This window comes from Nematolebias whitei, chromosome 1 (genome assembly GCF_014905685.2).
Source record: "Nematolebias whitei isolate Nwh7 chromosome 1, NemWhi1, whole genome shotgun sequence".
NCBI lineage: Eukaryota > Metazoa > Chordata > Actinopteri > Cyprinodontiformes > Rivulidae > Nematolebias > Nematolebias whitei.
In genome coordinates this window covers 30841300-30866222 of record NC_056498.1, presented here as the reverse complement: position 1 = coordinate 30866222, position 24923 = coordinate 30841300, and the positions used below count along the sequence as shown (strand labels likewise).

Sequence of the window (24923 nt, the reverse complement as noted above, 5' to 3'; positions counted from 1 at the left end):
GACGGACGGACGGACGGACGGACGGACGGACGGACGGACGGACGGACATTCAAAACTCTGGACATCTGAGAGACCCTTCCACAAAAGCCATTAGCCACCTGCTAAGGCGTCCATCTTTAACTCAAAATGTAAACACATCCAGCATCATCCAAACTTCAGAGTGAAGGTTTCTCGCCTCTGAAGGTCTTCCTTCTTATCAGAGATCTCACACACTGTTTCAGTCTTCTGTGTCTGGACTTGTCTCTGGTCAAGCAACCAACGAGGTCCTTATGAATTCACAAAAAAGTTGGCATCAATAATGAAAAGTCTTCTCCATTATTGACAAATCTTTACATCACTGCTCTTTGCTCTCATTCCCCACCTTGCTTTCTGAGGTCCATTATCTGCCCTGCGCTCACTTATTTGCCTGTTCATTTATTCAGGGCCTCCTTCTCCTCCTTCTCCTCCTCCTCGGTTCTGCTCTTCTTTTCGACTGAGCTGTCAGTCTGACCGCAGTCGGAGGGACGGAGCGAGGACAGAGGAAAAGTTGGAAAATTATAGTGGCCTATTCATTTGCTTGTAAGTGTATCTGACTTATGTGCCTAACCATAAGTTGGCATGAATGCTTTCGCTTCAGTCTCGCATCAAACCATGATTGCTTGTCAAAAAATGATTTTACTCCGTATGAAAACATGACCTCACCTCTGCCGGGGTATAAGAACGTACTATACTGCAATCTCTGTCCCTCTAAAACCCAACAACCTCCAGATTCATTGCTTATTAGGAGATATATACATGCACTGTATACCATCTGAAAAGCTGTTCCACTTTACCCAGAGAGGAGAGACGGGGAGAGAGGCATATAATCCTCAGAAAGTGGATGAGATGAGAGCCAGGTCCACTCAGCGCTCAACGGGGATCTTAGAAGCCGCCCACACAGTCTCTATCACCAGCATTATAAAAAGAAAGAGACAAAAAGACAAACAGAAGGCAGCTGGACTGTGGCCAGGTTCTTTGGTTTCTCTCATTTCAGTCATTTCGTGTCAAAACACAAGAACAGAATTTACATTTAGAATCAAATACGCATCCTTGATGCAGATCACAATACTGTCAGCACCCTAAATGTTAAACCAGTTTGCGCCTGCCACATGTTTATTGCTTTTTGTTCTTCCAATATGTCTGAAAACATCTGGAGAGGCGAAATAACAGAACTAGAAAACATTAAATTTGCATTTACCTATAATAAAAACTAACATACATGAATTTTAAGTGTATATGAATTGCTACAAAAAGATGAAATGCCCATCGATGGGTGGCCAGAATGTTCACCTCAACTACAATTTAAAAAGAAAATCTATAGAAATAATGTTCTGATTGTGGCTAACGATGCTGTCAAAACAACTGTAGCTCATCCTTTCTTTCCAACAATGCTCAGTCAGATCATCTGGATGGTTTTCTTTCTTGTGCCGAGAAGTTTTGTTCGTCATCCCACAGACGTCTTCAATCTGAGGAACCACCAAACAAAACTGATTCTCCACCAACAGCGTACTCCAAAGTGGAAAAAAAGAGTTTGCTAGAGCTAAGATGGCTTCTGTGGCCCGCCCTCTCCCTCGTCAACACTTCTGAGACGATCGTGTCAAAGTGGGTGACGGACGAAACGTCTCAGCACAAAAAAGATATCGTCCAGATGACCTGACTGAACACTGTTGGGTTTTCTACCTGGATTATTGCGCATTAACTTTGGTGTTTTGAACCACTTTGACATGACCGTCTCCGAGGAGTTGAGAGACATTGAGAGACCCTTCCACAAAAGCCATTAACCACCAGGACATCTTCGCACCAGCAAACATTTTCCCCCACTTTGGAGTATGCTGTTGGTGGAGAATCAGTTTTGTTTAGTGGCTCATCACATTGAAGAAGTCCATTGGATGACGGACAAAACGTCTCAGCACAAAAAAGAAACCGTCCAGATGACCTGATTGTTGGATTTTATACCTGGATTGTTGCGTGAACTTTGGTCATCTCTTCTTTGTTTTTGTCTTTTTTGTTTGTTTGTTCGGTTTTAGACACCGTTACGATTTCCTCTCAGTTAACAACCGTTTACAAACACAAAGTTTAAAGGTAAAACTCTGTATGAAGCAAATCACAGGAAAATAATAATAATAATATAAAAATAAGGCAGCAGTACGCCAATGTCTGCCGTTGAAGGATTTGAACACTGAAAATTTTGTAGTTTTTTTTATGGACTGGAACTAAACAGAGAATGCAAATAAACATTGATGTTTTTGAAAAAAACGAAGTCCAGATGACATGATTCAACCTTTTTTGTTGTTATATACCTGGATGACTGAGAAAACAAACTTTGTGTTATTGATGTTTTTGGTGCAAAATATTCAAGTGGGTAGGAGTTACACCGTGTATACGAAGAGAGAGGTTTACGATTTTTTTCTTCTCGTCAGGCAGCACAGAGGGATAGAGCTAAGGGAGCTACCACCAGGTGCAAAAGCTGAGCCAGAGGGTGGCTAATGGTGGCCCTGCCCACCATTCATTCAACCTTTATTTAAACAGGTTAATCCCATTGAGCCTCGGGGACTCATTTACAAGAGAGACCTGATTCTAATAAAGAATGATGACAACAGTGGAAAACAAAGACAGTAATAGACAATCATGAAGGATGCGTACAAATGGATTTTTTTTTTTTTATTAAAAAATGTAACCCAAAAAAAAAAAAAAAAAAAAAAAAAACAGCTAGGTTTTAAGGCGATGTAGAAAACTACACACAAGAACACGTCTGCATTGGTTTTTCCCAGGATTTTAAAAGATGTTTGAAGGCACTTACAATCTTTGGTCACTGCACTGGCCACCACAATAAATTGAGGAAACTATACAATTTGAGCAATATAAAAACTAGAAAGCAAAATTGCATCAAATGATAGGGATTACACACACACATTCATATACGGTTCAAGAAGAATAAAGTTCATGTTTTGGAATGGCCTGACCTTAATCCAATCCAGATGTTGTGGAAGGACCTGAAGAGAGCAGTTAATGTGAGGAAACCAACCAACACCTCAGAGTTGAAGCCGTTCTGTACGGAGGAATGGACTAAAATTCCTCCATGCCGGTGAGCAGGACTGATCAACAGTTACTGGAAACATTTGGTTGAAGTTAATGCTGCCCAGAGATTCACACCAGATACCGAAAGCAAAGGTTCACATACTTCTACAATTCATAAATATGTAATTTTATATCATTTTCCTCAATAAATAAATCCATCCATCCATCCATTATCTTTACCCGCTTGTTCCATTTTGGGTCACGGGTGTCGCTGGTGCCCATGTCCAGCAATCACTGTGCGAGGGGCGGGGTACACCCTGGACGGGTCGCAAGTCCATCACAGGGCCACATAGAGACAAACGAGACAAACAACCATTCACTCTCTCACTCACACCTAGAGACAATTTAGAGTTACCAATCAGCCTAACATGCATGTTTTTGGTCTGTGGGAGGAAACCGGAGTACACGGAGAAAACCCACGCATGCACGGAGAGAACATGCAAACTTCACCCAGAAAGGCCCCTGGACCGGGGTTTGAACCAAGGACCTGCTCGCTGAGAGGCAGCAGCTCTACCAGTTGCGCCACCGTGCTGCCTCAATAAATAAAGGACCAAGTATAATATTTTTGTCTCATTTGTTTATCACAGCCAAACTGTTCATACATAAACAAGCAAGTCTTATTTTTCCCATCCAATAAGGCACCACAGACTTTGTGCTCCACTGTTCTTCCCTCTCAGTTTTGAACATTTGTCATCTTATATATCGGTCTATGGTTCCAACAGTTTTAAACCTTGTGATGGTAGATTGATACAGTTTTGAGTATTATTAAGATACTTTTTTTATTATAACATGAAACAAAATGTGAACACTACATCAATAAACCTGTAAGTTTATAATAAAATGAAGCGACACACACAAGTCTATGCTCTTATTTAGATCAAAATGTTTTAGATGACATTTAGAGTTAGATTACATTTTAGACTGATGATAAAATATTACAAATACCACCTGTTTGATTATCTGATTAAAAACACAAAGATGCTAATTCTGCCCACACAGTGTTTATTTTAAAATAAAATAAAATCTCAGATCACATCAGTGGTTGGTTCTCTAATTACCTCTCAGAGCGAAGGCAATAGGTTCAACACAATGGTATTTCTTCCAGCTATCTATTAACAATGGTGTACCACAAAGTTTAGTCTTAGGACCCACCCTCGTCACAATCTATGTAAGTAATGTCAGTTCATTCCTGATGCATCCTTTAATTTCATTTCTGACGCCACAGTTGGTTATTGTTGAGCTAGAACAGTTGTTAAGGTTTTCCCAACCTTTACAGTCTGCTTTCAACATCATCCAGTCAGATTTGTTCCGTCTCAGACTTGTGCTAAATGCTGATAAAACCAAAGGGAACCAAAGTCCGTACCGGCAGCCCTTCCTTCTATTTCATCTTTGAATGGTGCTCCTATTGAGTTTGTTGATTCTTATAAATACGTGGGTATCTTGGTCGATTTGCACCTCTCTTTTAAGCCTCATGTCGAAAACTTGGTAAAGAAACTGAAAGTAAAACTGGGTTTCTTTTTCAGAAATAGATCTAGTCTAAATCTGAATGCTAGGAAACGCCTTGTAACCGCTACTTTCCACTTTCCTTCCCTCCATTGACTACGGTGATATTATTTACATGAACGCCCCTACAAGCACCGTGCAGATGTTGGACAATGTTTATCACGGTGCGCTAAGATTCATAACTGGCTGTAACTACCGCACCCACCACTGCACCCTGTATTCACTGGTTAACTGGTCATCATTAACTTGCATAACATTAACATACAGACTATCATTGGTACATTTTCATCTTTAAATCACTTCTTGGTCTGATGCCTTCATACATCTCCTCCTACATGTCTCTGTGAGTGCAGCTACAGCGTGCGCTCTCAGGACATTATTACATTCAGTATTCTTTCAGTGCAGACTGAACATGGCAAAAGGGCCTTTTTCTCCACTCCCATTTCCTGGAATATCTTGCAAAAAAAAAAAAAAAACTGAAGCTCTCGACCTTGACCGCTTTATAATGTAGCTGTTTTTATTTCGTTCTCATTTTATATGCTTTTGTATGATCGCCTACTATTGTCTGTACTGAATCTGTGTTCTTTCTTTAAAAACAGGTCTCTCTTGTAAATGAGTCCTCGTGGTTCAATGAGACTAAATTGTATAAATAAAGGATCAATGAATTAAAAAAAAAAAAAGTTTCTCTTTAAAATGTGTGGTTTTGGTGAAGTTTTCAATTCAACAGTGCAAATGTGTGCTCTAGCAACAAAAATAAAGATGTTTTTGATAACAGAGCACCTTGTAACATTCCAGTGCTTTACCAGATTTATTTTTCCTTCAGTTAGTAAAATGGTGTGATGCTGGTTTTGGCTCATATTTATGTAGAAATCTATGGATTTTTCAAACGGTTTTGAACTTTCCAACACCCCCCTACATTAAAAAAAAGTCCAACCAAAGGTCCTGGGCGGTTTATAATTCTGCATGTGTTCTGTTTTCTGGCCTCCTCCCAAACACATTGTTATTTTTACTCACCCGTTCTCCACACCTCCCTCACCCGCTCCCCGTCATCTCGAACACAACCCAACGTGTGTTGACGAGCACTCGTGGACAGAGCGAAGCATCAGAATACAACTTTGAAACCCAAATGCTTCATAAGTCTCACTTTCTGTCATGCGTCACGTTTGAAGCCCCCTCCACACCCTCGCGTGCCAACACTTTCCCCTCTACATCCTGTCTGCTCTTCATCTCTCGCTCCCTCCTTCCTTCCTTCCTCTTCTCATCGCTCCTCTCGAGTTGACAGTACCTGAGGGAAGAGGCCACCTGCGGACCAAGTGGGGAATCAGCCGACAGCTGTGTGCACACTCTCTCCGGTGGCCTTCAATTATTCACTCACTTCTCCCCCCCACCTCCCCTCCCTCGTCTCGCCTTCACTCTGCCCTTTTCATCTCTCCCTGCCTTTACCTCTACGTCTCTTTTCCCCCCTCACACAGAGATTGCATGTCTGTCTTTGTGACATCATTCACTCCTGTTATTCTCCTGCTCTACCTCACCCTTTTTCTGCACCTCTTGGATGCCTTCAACTCTCTTGTACACTCCTTTGGCCATCAGTCCATCATTTTGCAACCACCCCACCCCCACCCCAACCTCCTTTTATATGACTGCATCAGCCCAGCAGCTCTTTAACTCCACTCTCCACTAACAGACTCTTTCTCTTTCCCTCTGTCTGCTTCTTTTTCACGTGCTTCCCCTAAAGATTGATGACTCGTCAGCGCGAGGCGAGCGGGCCTGTTTAAAGATGCATGAGGTGATGAGGCCAAGCCCCCCCCTACACACACACACACTCCTCTCGTCATTTCTCCCTCCAGTTTCTTATCCTGATCGTGGCCACCGCTCCCCGACGATGCAGAGGCCACCTTCAAATCAGACAGCTCCCCCTCATTCCCCAGCTCTTGTCAGGACTGTGTGTGACGTACGACGAGAGGCGAGCTGTGATAAACGATGCCGCTGTGACAGCGTGACTCATAAACAGACAAAAAGGAGCTGGTGGTCATCGATTCGATGATGCGTCGATTTGATGGAGAGAGGAGAGGGCTTTGATGAGCCTTCGCTGCTCCATGTGGGAAGACGGGACGTTTAAATGGCAGGCTAATATGTATAGTTTTGTTTTCTACATAAGCAGAGTAGTAAATCGTTTTTAAAAAAAATAAAAGCACAGCATCCCTTCAGGAATTACATATTGCTTGTTGCCTTTCATGGCAGTTTTGGACCCCGAGATTATTTTATATTAGGAAATGACATCTAACCTACAAAGCCCTCAACAACCTAGCTTCATCTTACTGGGGACTGCCATGCAAATACATGGCAGGCACCTATTATTCTACACCTCGGAAGTGAGTCTACATTTCTATCTCGGTTAATGCGTCTACCCCCACAAAAGTTTTATCAAAACGACTGGCTCGGCCCCGTGATGTGTGCCATTACTTCTATTGGCATTTCGAGTTACCATGGCGAAGTAATTTGCGAACAAAGAAGCAATATTTCACCAACTCCAGGAACTAGTTGGTGACTGCCCACTTATTATTCTACACCTGAAAAGAGTATCTTTTTCAACTTTAATGCGGCCCGAACCGCAAAGTGGCCCCCCACAAAAGTTATATCCAAACGACCGGCCCGGCTCCGAGATGTGTGCTATTACTTTTATTGGCAATTGGCGTTACCATGGCAACATATTTTACTAACGAAAATGACAAATTTCTCATAGGAAATGAGTAGGAAAAACCTTTTCAAAGAAACTGAGTAATGTCGGGAGCCATTTTGGTTCAACATGCATGGAAGGCACCTATTATCAACCATTATTATTATTATTATTATTATTATTATTATTATTATTATTATTATTATTATTAATTAGTAAAAAAAATAACATAAATTACTAATGATTCATTTTAATAATTACAAATAATAACATGAATAATTGCTAATATTAATCATTCATATTTAATATTAATTAATATTGTTATCAAATATATTAATATTTTATAATAATTAATAAATCGTCAATATATTAATATCTATTAATATAATTATTTATTAATATTTATTAATAATAATTTATTAATAAATAGGCAGTCACCGTCAAAGTTTCCCCAGGAACTTTCTAGTATTCGAGATCTTATTGTTCCATATTTTCCTAACGGAGCGCTTTGCTCTCAGACTGCAGGCTTACTTGTGGTTCCTAGAGTTTCCAAAAGCAGAATGGGAGGAAGATCTTTCAGTTATCAGGCTCCTCTCTTGTGGAACCAACTTCCAGTTTCTGTCCGTGAGGCTGACACATTGTCCAGTTTTAAGCCTGGGATTAAGACTTTCCTTTTTGATAAATCCTATAGTTAGGGATGGCTTGTTATGCTGCCATGGGCTTAGACTACTGGAGGACAAATTGACCTAATTTGCTTAAATTAATTGTTAAAATTGAATAGTTTTCATTGATACAATTTCTATCTTATAACTTCTGTTGTGACATGACGCTATACAAATAAACCGAATTGAATTTAATTGAATTTTGGTCAAATTTTTAAATCAAGTGCCATCTCATATCTAAAGCAGGTACTGTGAATGATTCTCTGCTCCTACCACACTAATGTTAGCTTAATATCCGAGTAATTGACCGAATTATAGCAGTTTTTTTGTGTTTTGTAACATCAGTTGGCAGAATTTGATCTTGAATTTGATTTACTAAATGTTGATCAGCTGTAAATGTATACTCAATAGTTACCATTAGGATATTAGGGGGAGTGGTGGTGCAGAGGCTAGAGAAGGTGGGTCGGTGATCAGAAGGTCGCCGGTTCAACTCTCCGGATTGACGACATTAAAATGTGGATGAAAAAGGTGAAACACCCACACAAACTGGTTGAAAACAGCAAAGTCTTAAACTTTGGCTCGTTGACAAGACTGTCAACAAGGAAGAGGGCCGGCAATGGAGGAGGGGCGTACCAAAGAGACCATCTTATCACAAGCAGAACTGGTTTGTTCCACTTTGGAGTAAGCTGTTGGGGGAAGAATCAGTTTTGTTGTGTGTTTCCTTGACTGATGAAGCCTTCCGGATCGAAGGCGAAACGTTTCAGCAAAAAAAAAAAAAGAAACTGTCCAGATGACCTGACTGAAAAATGTTGGGTTTTATAGCTGGATTATTGAGCATGGACTTTATTGTTAAAAAGAGATCGTTTTTTTTTTCCTTGTCCAAGGCTATGAGGAGTACCGGTGAGCGGAGCGAGCAATTTAATTCACCAGCAGGCACAATGGCGGAGCCAGGGGGTGGGCAAAGGTGGCGTTGGTTACCATAGATTAATCTTCAGCCACCACACTTATGTGAGGAAACTATACTGTTAAACGATAGTAAAGCGGCTACCCAGTTTTCAGTAATGACCTTTGTTGCACCTAGATTCAGACACACACCAAAACGGAAGCCAGCATGTTGCTTATTTTTCAAGTTATCAGCTCAAAAAGTCATTCGCTCTGCAACAGGAGACAATAAATGATGATCAATAATGGGCGATCAAACTTTTTTTTTTACTCAGCTCAACAGGTGTCAGATAGCCAATACCCTACGCCAGGGCTTTTCAAACCGTTTGGGTTCAGGGACCCCTTACAGGGGAGAAAAAGTCAGGGACCCCCTCATAACCCTCATGTTTATTACATAATTGTCTTCAAGTTGTCTCTAATGCAATGGAAATATTTGTGTAACAAATACTTAAGACCTGTTCTTTAATAGTGTTAATACAATTTTTATACTTTTAAACATGGGCTATTTTTCATTCAAGACAAGTAATTTTTTTTAATTACAACTTCCAAAAATTACAGTTTTGAGAAAATTAACAGCATCAGAAACCACTTTTGATAACTTTACATATTCTCTTTCCTCTGGCTCTCCCTCCCCCCGTTCTCAATTTCCCCCTGCTTTCTGTGTGTCTCAGAGCTCCTGGTACACATCTCCCGAACGAAAAACACAATTATGGATCTGGTGAGCTGGACTTCCAACGAAATCGATAAAATCTTTTCAACAAAACGACAAGGTCCTGGAGAACCCTCTTGCCCGGCTGAGACTCACGCTGCGGGGTACATCAGAGATCAGCTGATGCGTCTTTCAGTTCTGTCTCGGGAGGACGATGAAGACGTTTATATTTTGGATTCATGATAGCAGGGGTTCTGCTATTTGGCATCAGCGGGGCTCTGTTTTATCAACGTTTCTATCTAAAAGTATTCTGAAAAGGGTAAGAGGCCGCGCTCTCAAAGAGCAGCAGCTACGTGAACTCCGCCCATTTTTTGGACGACTGTACGGACATATTCTCGCTGTATCTCGGTACAGTGATAATAAAGCTTATTCTGATTCTGAATAAATGTATCGCCACTTGTTCAGATTATTACAGAAAACTCTTTACATAAAAATGAACAGAATCATAACAGCAATAGTCATACCAAGTAACAGGGCTTCGTTTGTAAACTGATCGATGCGAGAACGCAAATAGCAGGCAGGCCGGCAGGGGGGAGGGGGTGTGGGGGGTCCTCCCCAGAAATTTTTGAATAAAGTAGATGTGATTTCCTGCATTTTGGTGTATTTTAATGAGTTGTTAAACATCTAAGTGCTTGTAAAAATAAATAAATAAATATATATTTTTTGTTTTTGTTTGTTTCTTTGTTTTTGTGTACCCCAGGTGTCTGGGAACTCCATTTTGAGAACCACTGCCAGACACTGCCATCCCAGTTGATTGTATTCTCACATATTAAAGTATTAAAGTCACCATGCTCACTTTTTTCCACAAGAATCCAAGTTTACTTCAGCTGCTCCCTTCTTCAAGGGTCGCCAGATCGAGCAAACTCACATGAAACATTTCGTAACTGTTCTTACACCGGATGCCCTTCCTGATGCAACCTGGGCTTGAACCCGCAACCTCTGGATTACAAGACCACGGCACTGACCACCGAGCTACCGCAGCCCCCTTTTATAAGAATCTAAGTGCGTAGAATATATCTGGCCTGAGCCGCAGGATGTCGATTAGTGAATGAGCTGTTTGACCTGAGCTGCTGAACAGATCGCCTTCAAGCAGGCGGGGGGTTGATGGCAGAGAGCGAGGAGCGGAAAGCCTCCACCTGCGAGACGATAAGCTGAGACAACGTTCATTCTGTTTGTCTGACAGAAGGATGGAGATGGGAAGCAGTAATGAGATTATTAGAGAGTCGCTTGGTTTTTCCCAACTTACATTACCTTGTATAATCTGCCCTTCAGGTTCCCTTTATGACACCAGGCAGAGAAATAAAGTAATTACTGCCACTAAGATTTCTTTGAGCGCCGTATCACCCACCCATGTGCACTAAAAAATATTCATAACTCCAAATTCTTCAGTACATAAAAGTAAATTAAGTTAGAGGGATGTGATTTTTTTGAAATACATTAAGATTTTTTTGGAGGTGTGTTTGGTCTGAATGACCCCAGAGTCTGTAAAAAAAACATTAAAATGTGCCTCAGCCAGTTTTAATTTCTTTGTATTTTCCGTTATCGAGTTGAACTTTCCTGCACTCTTTTGAAGTGGTCTGGAAGATTTTCTTTCAAGCTTTCTGAAAGTCTTACAATTTTTTTTTACTTTTGCCATTTTTGTTTTTTTACTCAGTTTCTGTCCTTGTACAATACCACAACAGCATATGGAGTGTGTGTTTATAAAAGAAAACGTGAGGAAAATGAAAAAAATGGAGGAAAAAAGACGACGTTACACCTAAAAATGAAAGAAGCATGAAGCAGATGAACAGTAATCTGAAAGTCATATCTCTAAGAAACAGAAAATTTAACTAAAACCTGTGAGATGCATCCTCCTTCAGCTGATCATCGGCTGTTAGTCAGCTAATAGCTTTTTGGAAATAATCATGTTGGAGCTAAACTACTATTGTGTATGTCAAACTGAAGCACTTTTTATTAATTAATCCAAATAAATGGAAACAAATTGTTCTATGACAAGCTGCTTGTATAAAACGAAATAGCTAGATACATGACTTTCAAGGAGGACTTTCTGCTCTCGCTCAAGACGGACACCTACTCCTCTCCCTCCCCTGTTCTCCTCTTCCTCCTGCTATTTGCTCTTTGCGTGTCTCAGACCTCCTGGTACACATCTTCCAAATGAAAAATACCATTATGGATATGGTGAGCTGGACTTTCAATGCAATTTACAAAATCTTTTCAATAAAACGAGTCCTGGAGAGCCCTCTTGTCCTGCCGAAACTCACGCTGCGGGGTACATCAGGGATCCGTGGGGAGTTTGGCAGCTGATGTGTTTTTCAGTTCAGTCTCAGGAGGATGCCGAAGATGTTTATATAATTGCATTCATGATAGCAGGGTTTCTGCTTTTTGGCATCAGCAGGTCCCTACATTATCAACTTTTGAAGAGGACATCGGCAACAGTTTTGGCCATGGCAAAAGTTCAGAGTCTGTGTGAAGGTTTGGTTCGTGCTACGAGTACTCAAAATCAGCTGATTTACGAGCTAAACCATAAGATGGAAGTGATTCGTGAGAATCGCAGGTCACCTGTGGCTTCTAGGACTCGCCAGCATGTTGGGATTGACCTTGAGGAAGGCTCATAGCACGGATCAGTGGAATGAAAAGCCCATAAATCTGGCCATTTTAGATATGGAAAGTACCAGCAGGACTCAAGGCTGACAAGAAAGAAAAAAAAAACAGTCTGCCTGAAGAAAATCAACAATTGTGGCTTATCTGAATCTGTCTCCACCGTTTGGCCTCGGATATGGGCCTACTATCAAATTTCTCCTGGGACATGTGTAAACAAAGGAAACGGCTTCATCTATTGCATCCCCCCCACCCCCACCCGAGAACTTCTGTGCAGGCTTATCAGAACTGTCGGCTGAACATCATCATCAAGACTATGGCCTAACTGAAAATGTTTCATGGACAAATCTCAACATCTTGACGTCAAATGCATAAGTAATTGTGTTTATAAATGTGCTTGCTGGTAGTTTTTTGATGTCTCAAATCGTGTCCTGATAGGACAAGATGTGAAGAGATGTTTTTTTGTAATACCACTATCCATCCTCATGGCCTTTTACCTTTTTCTATTTCAAAAAGTATTCTGATAAAGAATAAGAGGCCGCGCTCTTGTAGCAGCAGCAACGTGCACTCCGCCCATCTTTCGGACGATTGTACGAACATAAACTCACTGTAAAGCTGTTTGTGTAGATTATCAGTCTTCTTGAACCCAGAAACCCAGCAAGTTTTGGAAAAATGTGACTTAATTATTGTCTTGCAATTTTACAGGTGCTGCACTATACATCTGGTAGCTTTCATAATTCTAAACAAAAAGAAATAGTTTAATTTTTTTTTTTTTATCCCACATTGTTGCTCTGGTCATACAAGCTGAACTCGCATGCAAACCACTCTCCCTTCTCTTCCTTTAGCAGTTTAAAAGCCTTGAATGCTGCACTTTTAAAATTCGATTAATAAAAGCATCTCAAATGTGTACATCTAAAAAATAAATAAATAAAAAGCTGTCTTTTTTTTCAGTTATTAACCTTATTTAAAATGGACTCTGCCAAAGATTCTGCTGTGTGTCCATTACACTAGTTCATAAGTTGGGTTTATGAGCCTTTGTTTTTACATCTGAATCATTCATACATCATGAATAAGGAGCTAAAATGATCAGGTACCAGACTGAAAGTGAAAGAAAAACAGTCAAAGTTGAAAAATAAACTGAAAAATTTAAAAACAATAATAATAAAACAGCTGATCCAAACCACACAAAGACTACAAGAAGGTCTGCTGAAGTGAAGTATTAAGAAATACAGGATGACTCGAAACTTTTGCACAGTACAGCACATCCTTCAAAAGGAATAAAATATCAGATTCTGTACATTTTTGTCACTTGTTTCACCCTCAGATAGATCAAAACTAGTCACCCTGGTACACACATTTTAACAATAAATGAATACAGATCAAACCAGTGATGTCAGTGTTGATTAGGGAGTGACATACTTGTGAGTAAATCTGGTTCAACAGGTTTTTCTTACTTTAGGAATCCATACTGAAACACTGAGCGTATTTTGAGTGCTCCTTTCTCTCTGCGGATCTGCTGATCATTTACACGACACCAGTGGCCCCCCTCTTTGAATCCGGAGGTTTCTGAACCCACCTTCCAGGGTGGAGGTTTTTCGCTGACCCCCTGCTGATAATGTAAACATCTCCCGCTGAGGCTTTGTGTTAAACCACATGCGCACACGCACGCGAGGACAGACGCTATATTTCTATCAACATGGCGGCGGACACACTGCTTTCAGAACCTCGACTGATGGAATATATTTTTAATCTCGTAGTTAATCTAGTTCAGATTCCAGGTTTCTGTGACCGACATCTGTGTTGGAAGAGACACGATCTGATCCAGTTCTAATGTCGCTGTTTATAGAACGAGGCACGCGCACACGTCCTGCTGCACTATAACATTTAAATGTGCTAAATAATAAGTTTAATAATAATAAACAGTATTTATCTTAAGTTTGAGATATATAATGAAGCTCTCTGAGCTAAATGAAGCTATCTGGACATTATGTGATTAAAATGATGATAAACATATAGCATGCTATTAACGTTGAAAATGAAGACATCAGGTTTAACTTTTATTTTATTTATTTATTCAACACCACAAACTGATAATTAAACTGAACTGGATTGAATAAAAGAACTGAGGGGAATTTTAAATAAATAGTTAATCCATCGTCTCTCTCTTCGACGTCCTGCTGCCGAGCCCCGTTCAGAACCGGTCCGCCTGGTGGGAGACAGCTCCTTCTTTCAGGAAAAAATAAAAATAAAAACTCAGTTGGTTGTTTTGTAACCGAAGTAAACACAAGCTAACATTATTAAGAACATGTGATTTACCTGCTGAAAAACAGGATTATCATGGAGTAAAGTCCAACAATGTCGACTCGGTTCTGGTCCACTGAGCGACTGGTGTGGAGCCGTTAGACGAAGCGGTCCCGCTTGGCGTCAAATCTGTCGACTCTTTTATCCAAAATCCAGCCAGAATCCAGCTTTAACTTGTTGTTAAGATGTTGTTAGCAGAGCTTTTTAGCTCACAGGACACAGCGTGCCGAGGCAGCACGCATGCGCATTAGGTGAAGGTACAAAATTCACAGCGCCATCTAATGACCCGGCATGGTAACTACAGCGGATTCGGGAGGGCGGGGGGGAATCTTGCGGATGCATGTAAACCCAAAATACGACCGTGTCAACGCGGATCGTTTCCTCTAATTAACATACGAAAAAACCTATGTTTCCCCCCCATCGTGTCCGTGTAAATAGGGCCCGAGAGGACAGGGGTTGATGCAATGGTTTTTCTCCCCCAACAGATGTGAAAATTTAGTTATTTGCCTGCCACGATTAGTCTCGTGACTCCTCTGTTAATGTGAAGGCATAAAATGGTTATTGATCCTTTTTCGCATGCTTTTACGGCAGAAAACTTTCCCAAAGCATAGAATCATTTCTTTGCACGGTGGTAAGAGTCGAAGTTGTGTAAAGCCTTGGTAATGACACTTAAGAGCAGCAGGAGAAAGAAACTTTGAAGGGGTGGGGTGGGTGGGTGCATTTGAGGCAAAGCCAGGGAAAATAGGTAGGAGAAAGACAGAAGGCTTCCACAGAGACATTTAGAAAGTGAAACGACACTGGGAGACAGAAGGGGAGGGGTGTGAGAAAGGACAGAAAAAGAGAACGAGAGAGGGAGAAAAACAAAGATTGACAGTGAATCAGACGGTCAGAGTGACAGAGGCAGAGTGACAAGCAGCAAGAGCAGATTGAGGAGCTAACAGATGACTGCTGGGGTGTAAAAAAAAAAAAAAAAGTACCTACCTTCTTTTTCAGCCCGGAATACAAAGGTCCGGAGCAAAGTGACAACCTCAAACTTGTTGTCTCCAAGTCCTCGCACCTGCCTGATGGCACTGGCTAGGATCAAACCTTTGGAGTACATCTCCTAAGCAAGACATCAAAAATCAACCGTCAGAAACACACAGGGAGATACATGCAGGCTAAAATTATCAAATCGCTGCTTATTCCTGTTATCTGCATCAGTAAACACACAATCACTGCCCCGCCCGTCCAACACGTTGTTTGCATCAAGAGATGTGTGCTTCTGACTTGTGCTATTGTCAGCTGGGACTGCATTCAATTTGACAGGCATCCTCATCACAACAACCGGATCCCATCAATGCGGCATCGGAGATCATAGCCACAAATATCCACCCCGCTTTGCTTTCGAACAGAAACTTTGATAAAATGGCACAGATCTTTTTGGTCAAGAAGGGTTTGAATCAAAACACAAAACAGGAAATCCACCCCTCTGTGCGTTAGAGGGAGAAAGCCAAGTCAAATCAGCGTCAGGGCGAACTTTCACCTCAAAACTGAAACTTCAAATGTGAAGGACTAGAAATGGAACAACAATGGGAAAACTGATGCAAAGGTGAATTAAAGAAACCCAAACAAGAAAAGAACACAAGGAGTTGGTATTTTAGTTGGAAAAGAGACACAATGAAACAAGTTTAAAGACTGAAGAACTAAAGAAGTTCAGAACAGCATGTGTTCTGGTAAACTGGGATTTGGTTGTGTGTTGGCAAAGGCTGACTTCAAGGTGTAGAGAATGAGCAGCTTGCATCAGAAAACCACATCATCTCTGTTTATCTCTCATGTTGGATGGAAAGCTTCTACTGTTGGTTTATTATAATTTCATGGGATTTTCTTTTAAATTTCTATCTAAAATCAAAATTGAAAACATACCAACAGGTTAAGTCTAAATAAATACCAGCAAGTGACAGTTGTTAGCTGTGTACTACATAGCTACTATCACATGACTGGTTCAGTAACTTCTCGGATGGGCTCAGCCTTGGTCAGCCATAGTCCTGGTGAAGCACTGACAGAAAAATTAAAGGGAAGTATATAGCGCAAAATTATCGACCTCATTTTCATTTACTGGCTTTATCGTTTCTTTGTGTCTCTTTCTTTCTACTGAAGACACGGCTCAACTCTGGTGCTCTTCACTGACGCCTTCCTTCGACCTCGGGGGGGGAACACACACACTCTGTATTGTCGAGCTCCAAAATTCACAGTTGAAACCCGTGCCTTAGTGTAAAAAGTTGTTTTTCTCTGCAAAAAGAAGCTAAAATCTTGTTTACTGATTTTTAATTAAAGCTTTGTGTGAAAATTGCTACGCTAAAGAGCTCAAATCACGGAGCGTCCGCCATGTCAGGTCAAGAACCCTCCCTCCCATTTTTCTTAAAGAGACACGTTGCTCAAATATCCATCCTTTGGTTCAAACAGTCTTATGCTCCCATCAGGTGGTCAAAAAAGGTACTAAACTCCAAACAATATTATTGTTTATTGCAATAATTTCTGAGACAATTAATTGCCCAGCAAAATTTGTTACTGCAACAGGCCTACGCAGTGAGTCTCAAAATATTAAGTTTTGGCTATTGGTGTAACTTTTTAGAAGATTAAATCACAAAACAAAATTTTAAAAGCACTAAGAAGAAGGGTTTAATTTGTAATTTGAAAAATAGTCCAATGATGACTTTGTTTATTAACCCTAATGGCAGTGTTTGTACTGTACTGGAACCAAAAATAGTCTCTGCCGCAGTCATCTTATGGGTTAGAACCATTGATTCTAGCATGATCTTGGGTTCCCGGAAAACCTCTCTCTCGTAACCTGAGCATTTTGCATCTTTGTCCTCAATCTGATGGTGAAATGCATTTTCAATGTGGGCCACTGCACTGCCTAATTCTAGTCCCGAACTAACTACCAAACAAATGTGCTTCTGTCTCTTGCGTCCCTATTTGTTTCCATTCTAAAGCATGAGATCTCAGCTTCCTGCCTTTAGGGCTTGATGAGGTTTAAGGACAAACTGTCTGCTGCGGTCTGGTGGAAAAGCACAACTATATGTCTGGTATGTATTGGTGTAACTATGTGTGTTAATGTTGTAGAACGGACTTCCTAATTTTGTCTGTGAGACTGTCTATGTTTAAGACTAAGCTTAAGACCTCTCTTTTTGGAAATCCTATAGTTGGGGTTGGCTTTGGTATCCTACACTATCCCTTGGTTAGACCACTGGAAGACAACATTCCTCAACTTTGCTGTCTTTGTTTTCTCTCCCCTCCATGTTTGCACACACAACTATTGCTGCATCAACATCCCCGTGTTTCTTTGTTGTTTTCTCGTAGAAACTCCACGGTGACAAATTGTAACCCTTTCCCATCTTCTTAACCCTCAGCATATTGAGGCACACAGCCACCCATCCTGATCCTGGTTCTGCTGTAGCTTTCGCTCTATTAAAAAGGAGTTGTTCCTTTCCATTGTTGTGATTGTACTGCTCAGGATAGGACATTGCAAAAAAGTGAAGGTTTGACAATTAGTTGGCTTACTTGGATAGATATCCTTTACAAATTTTATAAAGTACTGTCTTCCTATTCTTCTTTTAGCTGTTCCCTTTTCAGGGTTCGCCACATTTCATAAAGTACTGTATGTGAATGTATTGTATTGCAAAAGGCGTGAACTGACTGAAATAGGATTGTGGAATAAACGGTCATGATGACATTGCTGCACATGCCCTACCAGCCGGTACTAAACAGTCATGGCTGCAAAACCACAAAGATGTTATGTCACAACACTCCTGCTGTTTAAATAGTTTTAAACTCCACCTTTTCAGTTTTATGCATACTCTCAGTCAGCTGTGTTTGATTGCAAATGAAGGGGTAGGAACCCCTACCCCCACCTTGATATAATCCAAACTTCAAATGTTGGAGATCTGAAAAAGAGCTGTAGAGAAGAACAACCCCAGAAGAGAACTGCAGCCCATTAAAGAAGTGCAAACATAAAAAATAATAACCAAGGAGTTGTTATTTTAAGGGAAACAGACAATAAAACAAACTTCACAGATATATTATATATATATATATTATATATATTATTTTTTTTTTTTTAAAGGATATGCACACATTTCTGGGCGACAGAGCACTGTAGAGGATGTGCTCAGGTAATGTGGGATTTGTTGTATTGTTTTATTATGCCCCCCTAGGTTTTCCCCCACAAGTATGTCTTCTGGAAGCATCAAAATAAGGAGGAGGATGCACTGGAGGCTTCCTAGCCCTCTTTGCATTCTCCCTTGATAATGGCAATTAAAGTAGTGGGTCACAGTGAGCGTGAAACAGTCAGAAAAGGGAAAAAAATTAAATACAATCACGGTGTATAGAAGCGAGGACAGAATAGTACCGCTACCACATCAGTATTCAGAACCTTATGTAGCAAGGATACCAGAATCTCCCTTAAAGAAGGTGGAAAAATTCAAGAAGTAGTCAGATTGTAATGTTCTGGCGATAGAGTGAACTTGGGCACAGTACATTACACTTCTGTAGCAATGTGAAAATCACTTGGTTACTTTAAAAAAAAGGTCGTAGCACGTATTGCATTATTCATGTTGATAATGTCAGTGTCATTGCAAAATAGGAGGAAAAACAGACACGACTCGCTCATTTTCTGTCTCTCATCAGCAGTACTGACCTGAATTTTGATTCTCTGCAACCTAGTGAATGAATAAAAAAGGACTTCTGTTGAATGCCACGCACAATGCTGGATGTTTGCTCTACTGTCCTATACTGGAGTGTGCATTAAAACCAACGAGCGCAAAGTAAGCAAAGGGAGGATTACTAGGGGAGGAGAAAAGACGCTGAACTTCTGACTTCCTATCGCCATTCTTAATCAAACCAATGACCTTGCTGTTCCCAAAAAAAAAAAAGACTATTTCTAGAGAGCATATGGCCAAAAATATACCAGTAACGTAGGGAGAATGGGGGCAGTAGGCATGGAGGGATAGATACATGGATGGAAGGAGCTTGAAATGAAAAAAAAAAAAGAGGAAAAATTAGGTTTGTGTGAAAAGGCCAAGGAGAGAAGAGGAAAAAAATGGGAAAAGCATAGAGACAAAACAGACGGGAAAATCGAAAAGTGGTGAGGGAGGACAGAAAGAAAAAAAAAGAGGGAGGCGTATGGGAAAAAGAGACACCGTGTAGAAATGAAGACGCCTAAAAGGGTCAGGTAGGGGTTCTCCTCATATTAAAGCAGGATGTTAACAATGGGCGAGAAGTGGCTCAACCTAATTACCGACAGGCAGCCTCGTGCGCTCCTCTCCTCGGGAGTTTCACCCCCCCCACCGCCTTCTTACTCCCTCTAAATTTAGACAGAAGTTAATAGAAGGTGAGGCGAGGAGAAGTGGAGTGTGTGTGTATGCAGATGAATTATCTCTGCGGTTGTGCTCTGATAATTACTGTATACCCCCAGTATGGGTTAACAGTAATTAATTGTTTTAATTCTAGTTTTGGGGTCATGAAGGAGAGAGTTGTTTAACTGCGTGCTGTGTCGGCTGTAAATACTCCGGCGGCGAAGTCGACACATGAAACAAATATCTAAAATAAAAGAGGCGGTTGGAGTTAAAGAATTGGTGGACGGAGAATTTGGACGAGATGCTTATGGACTAATCTCCAGAGGGCAGGCTGCCAAGGAGGCAATGAGGCCTAACTGTCTGTCTGTCTCTTAACACACCTCCCTCCCCTGTTCGAACATCCATCCCTACATTTGCAAACCTCTCACGCTGTAGGTCTGTGTCGCGTTTTTTTTTTTTTTTACTTTAAACAAGTGGAAAAGCCTCTCCTGCAAGGATAACTTTGTCTCTTTTCTTCTCAAAAACAAACTAGTAAACTTCAGGAAACAATTAAAGCAAAGCAATGGAGCTAAAGCCTACAATAATAGAGGCACCGTGAGGAGAAAACTGGGAGGAGGGGGGAGGAAAAAAAAAAAAAAAGAAAAGGGAAGGGGAGGTGGGTTCTGCTGCCAGAATGGAGTTAAGACTGGCATTTATAAAAGAAACAGATTCAAGATGGAGGAATGAGGACACCAGCTGGTTGGAACAGAGAACTGAACATTAATAAACCCAAATTAAAAAAGGCTGTTGGGAAACATCGGTAGTTGAGCTGAATTTTTACGATTATTTTAGATGAGATGTCTGAGAGAATAAGATTTCATTTTTAACATTGCGCCAATGTTTTCTTTTAATCCATTTGAAATTAATAATTATGGTAATAATTAAATTAGGCTTGGATGTACCATTCCTGTTTAATTTGTGGTATTGCAGTTACCGGAAACACCGTGTCTAAACCCTCATTTCGAGATTTTTTTATTTTTTATTTTACTATAAGCAAATGCGTATTTTTTAACCCTGCACCAATGTTTTCTTTTAATCCATCTGAAATGAATTATATAACCAATAACAATTAATTTGGGCTTGGATGCAGTCTCGTTTGATTTGTGCTATTGCAGTTACCGGAAACACCGTGTCTAAACCCTTATTTCAAGATTTTTTTTTAAATGTTGCTATAATCAAATGCTTATTTTTAACCCTGCACCAATGTTTTCTTTTAATTCATCTGAAATAAATAATTAAATTAGGCTTGGATGTATCAGTCCTGTTTAATTTGTGGTATTGCAGTTACCGGAAACATCGTGTCTAAACCCTCATTTCAAGATTTTTTTTTAATTTTGATAAGCAAATGTTTATTTTTAACCCTGCACCAATGTTTTCTTTTAATCCATCTGAAATAAATAATTTAACTAATAATTAAATTAGGCTTGGATGTCCCAGTCCTGTTTGATTTGTGTTATTGCAGTTACCGGAAACACCGTGTCTAAACCTTCATTTTCCTCCACCCCCAGTTTTATATTTAACCTGAAGCTGAATCATTGAATTCTTTTTCCTTGTTCTTTGGGGACCAGAAGAAAAAAAAAAAAAAGCTATAAACAGCTGAAACTGACTCCTCTAATGCTGGCGAGCAGCATTCGTTCAATAGTAATCCACTGGGGTTGTGCTCCTGTCCGTCAATATGTATTCTTCATTTTATTTCTGTTGCCGCATCTTGCATCCACTCCGGCAGAAGAAAATATAGAAATATATATTTCTGGCTTTATATTCTCCTGTGGCATCAGTCAGTCACTAACTTTGTCTGACATGTGGAGTGGGGCGCGAGGTGCACGGCGAGCTCCCGAAGCCTGCTGCCTACTGAGATGAAACAAAACTGGCGAGAGAAGTGAAAGTGAATCAAAAGAGTTATTTTGCGGATCATAAAACCAAAACACGGAGCTGACAGGTGATATAAACTCAAGAGATGTGAGGCGAGGGGGAAAAAAAACTGCATAGTTGGGTGATCTGTCTGTATGGGTTCATAAACAGTGACCTCTTTCACAGTTAAGTAAAGTTTGATCCATTTCATAACGACTAATATTTGTTTTAGGTTGAACTTGAAGCTATTTTTTGTATTACAATTTTAAAATATATTTTTAAATCAAAACTGACAACCGCCGAGATATTAACAATTTGACAAAGTTCCAAAAATTCCACAAGTTCATGTTTTTAAAACTAAAATTTACAACCAAAATATAAAAATGTATCAGTTATATTACTGTAATTTTACTACTACTGTTATTACTACCACTACTAATACTACCACCATCACTATTACTACTACAGTAGTCCCTCGCTAATTTGCGGTTCGTTTTTCACGGACTCGCTCTATCGCGGTTTTTCAATATAAGATTGGACATGACACACAATTGGCTAATTAATTGATGGATGAGCCGCACGATAGGCATGGAATTTTTATTTAAAGTAAATTATTTTAAAGTATTTAGCACCTGCTCCACACAGCTGAAAGAGAAGCTTAATCCTGCAGCTTGTCATATCTCCGCTCTGCAGCGGAGAAATGGGCGCGGCCAAAAGCGCTGGCAAATTATCCAGCAAAAAGCTGAAATTAGCAAAAAACTGCTGAAAAGTAGCTAAAAAAATCTGAAAGAATCTTAAATTACCAGAAGGAAGTGGAGAGAGCACATTTTTTGCTGAATTAGGCTGAAAAAAGTTGAAATGAGTGCAAAAAATGTGGAATTAGCTGAAAAGGCTAAAACAAGCATAACAGCAGCTGAAATAGCAGAAAAAAACTGAAACTTGCATAAATGAGCAGAAAGAAGAAGCATGCATCAGGATAATTGCTTGTTGCTTTCTTTTCCCAACTCCTAACCCATTTTGGGATTTTTTTATAATTTAAAAAGGAATAATTTTTATGGGTTTTTATTATCTTGATGACATGTTTGGGAACCTGAAATCCCCACCAAACTCAAAAACTTGGGGGGGGAAAAAAAAAACTATTTCCCTTAAACTGTGTTTCCAATTCTGTGAGGAGTGCAGAACTACACTGGAGTTTAAATCACATCATTTAAGGTGGAATTATACAACCGCATTTACAAAAGAAGGGCACAGCATTGACGTTAAGCGTTTATGAAGCTGATTTGTTTGAGGACTTGGTTGTGACTGTCGTATTAACAACACATCAGTGTTTCGCTAACATGACCCAGCTCAACCCAGGACTCACCAAGACTGTGCCTCAAAGATGGATCAGTACCAACTGATAAAACTGCAGAGGAGAAAACTCAGTATCTGAGCTGATTTGGGTGATCTTGTAAACAATCAAGGCAGATATGGTAAGTTTTAATAGATTAACTGAGTTGTTTTTTGTTTTTTTGTTTGGTTTTTTTTTTTAATAAAAGAGGAGTCACTTCACGCAATCATGTGCACAGAAAACAGCTTAAAATAAAGTTTTATGAAAGTGCTTAGGAACTGTAATCACAGTGCTAACCAACCATGTGGACCGTGGTGTGTCTTTTTCTTTTATCAAATATATATTTTTAAAACAGCACATTAACTGAAAAGTTTTTTATTTTAATGATTACTGAAAGCTCTTCCTCCCATTCTGCTATTGGAAACTCTAGGAACCACAAGTAAGCCTCCAGTCTGAGAGTGAAGTGTTCCGTTCGGAAAATATGAACCGATAAGATCTGTAATATAAGATGGAGCTAGGATGTTGAGGGCTTTGTAAGGGTAAGTAAAATTTTGAACTCTGGTCTGAATTTTTTCTCCTACATGCTTTGTGTAACTTCAACTCAAATGTCAAAACCTTCGGCTCTATCAGAAATTATGTGCTATGATTTTGGTAAGTTTTACACTTTCCAAAGCGTTTAACTGTATGTACAAATATTTTCCATAAAGAAATACTTGCAAATCTCTTAAATTCATTCAAAACATTCTATTTGAAATCGACCTTAGTATACTTAATCTCTGTTTGTCGTCCTACGTTCCTTTTAGCTTTTAGCTACAGATGGGTTCATTTTAGCTTTTATTCTGCTCGGTGCAACCCAGATTTAGTACGTAGCAAATTTCAGTACTTTAGATTACCCACAGCATTTTTGAAAATTTTGATAATTTTTCTAGCTTTTTTTTTTTTTTTTTTTTTTTGTTTAGTTTTTCATCTTTATTTTTTTTATTTTTTACATTAGATTCATCTTCCTGGTACTTCCAGGATCCTATAGAAGTAGTCTTCATGTGACTATCATTAATAAATAAATTAATACACTGAATTTTGTGAAGTCATAATATTTAATATTTTCATTCTAAATAATTTTTCTTTATTACAACGGCAGCCAACATTTGAACGCAACCTTAAAAAGAAGAAACTGGTGGTAATAGTGTAGGAAGACAACTTTTCAGCATCACATCATCCAGACAGGCTCCAAGAAACTGATCCCTGATACTAAAACCTCATCTCTTCTTTGGCCCTTCTGTCCAGATTTTTCTATACCTCTTATCCCCCACCATTTTTTTTTCTCCATCCCTTCACTCACCTCCTGCCTGCACCACCATAAAGCCTGGTTTCCTTCCTCTCACACACAAACATGACACTCCATCAGCACCCTAAAGACTCCGTCTCAGGACCAAAGCTGTCTCCAAAGTCAATCCCTGCGTTGACGAAATCAGGCGAAAGGTGGGGATTGATCAGAAGGATGGGAGACGACGCCGCAGAGAGGGAAGAAGTGAGACCGAGGTTCTCACCACTCTCCCACGCCACCTCTGCTACCCCCTTTGATGACATCACAACGGACAGAGACCTTCGAGCTGTGGCGGCGATTAAGTCCGATTAGTTTCGTCTGGGGCTTACAGATCATCGAGGATTTCAGACTACAGCAGAGCTTTTAGGGTGTTGAAAGTTTGAGGAAGAGGAGCAGCTCGAGAATGTTAAAAGACTTGTTGTTTTGTGAACGGGGAGCAGAAACAGAACAACAAGATAAAAAATACCTGATCAGTCCAATTCAAAACTTATCACAGCTTTCATTATAGTACCTCTGCTTGACTCTGTGAAAGGTAAGCATCAAGTTGTCTGTGTCTGT

At 40.0% G+C, this 24923-nt stretch overlaps 1 protein-coding gene across 1 annotated transcript in view; it reads right to left on the bottom strand.

Annotated features, from left to right (window-relative positions):
* arap2 (ArfGAP with RhoGAP domain, ankyrin repeat and PH domain 2) overlaps positions 1-24923 on the bottom strand; it is a 133389-nt gene that overhangs the window by 62080 nt on the left and 46386 nt on the right. Inside the window, exon 7 of the mRNA XM_037675029.1 lies at positions 15470-15590. Coding sequence (XP_037530957.1) covers positions 15470-15590 — 121 coding nt within the window. The remainder of the gene's footprint in view (positions 1-15469; positions 15591-24923) is intronic.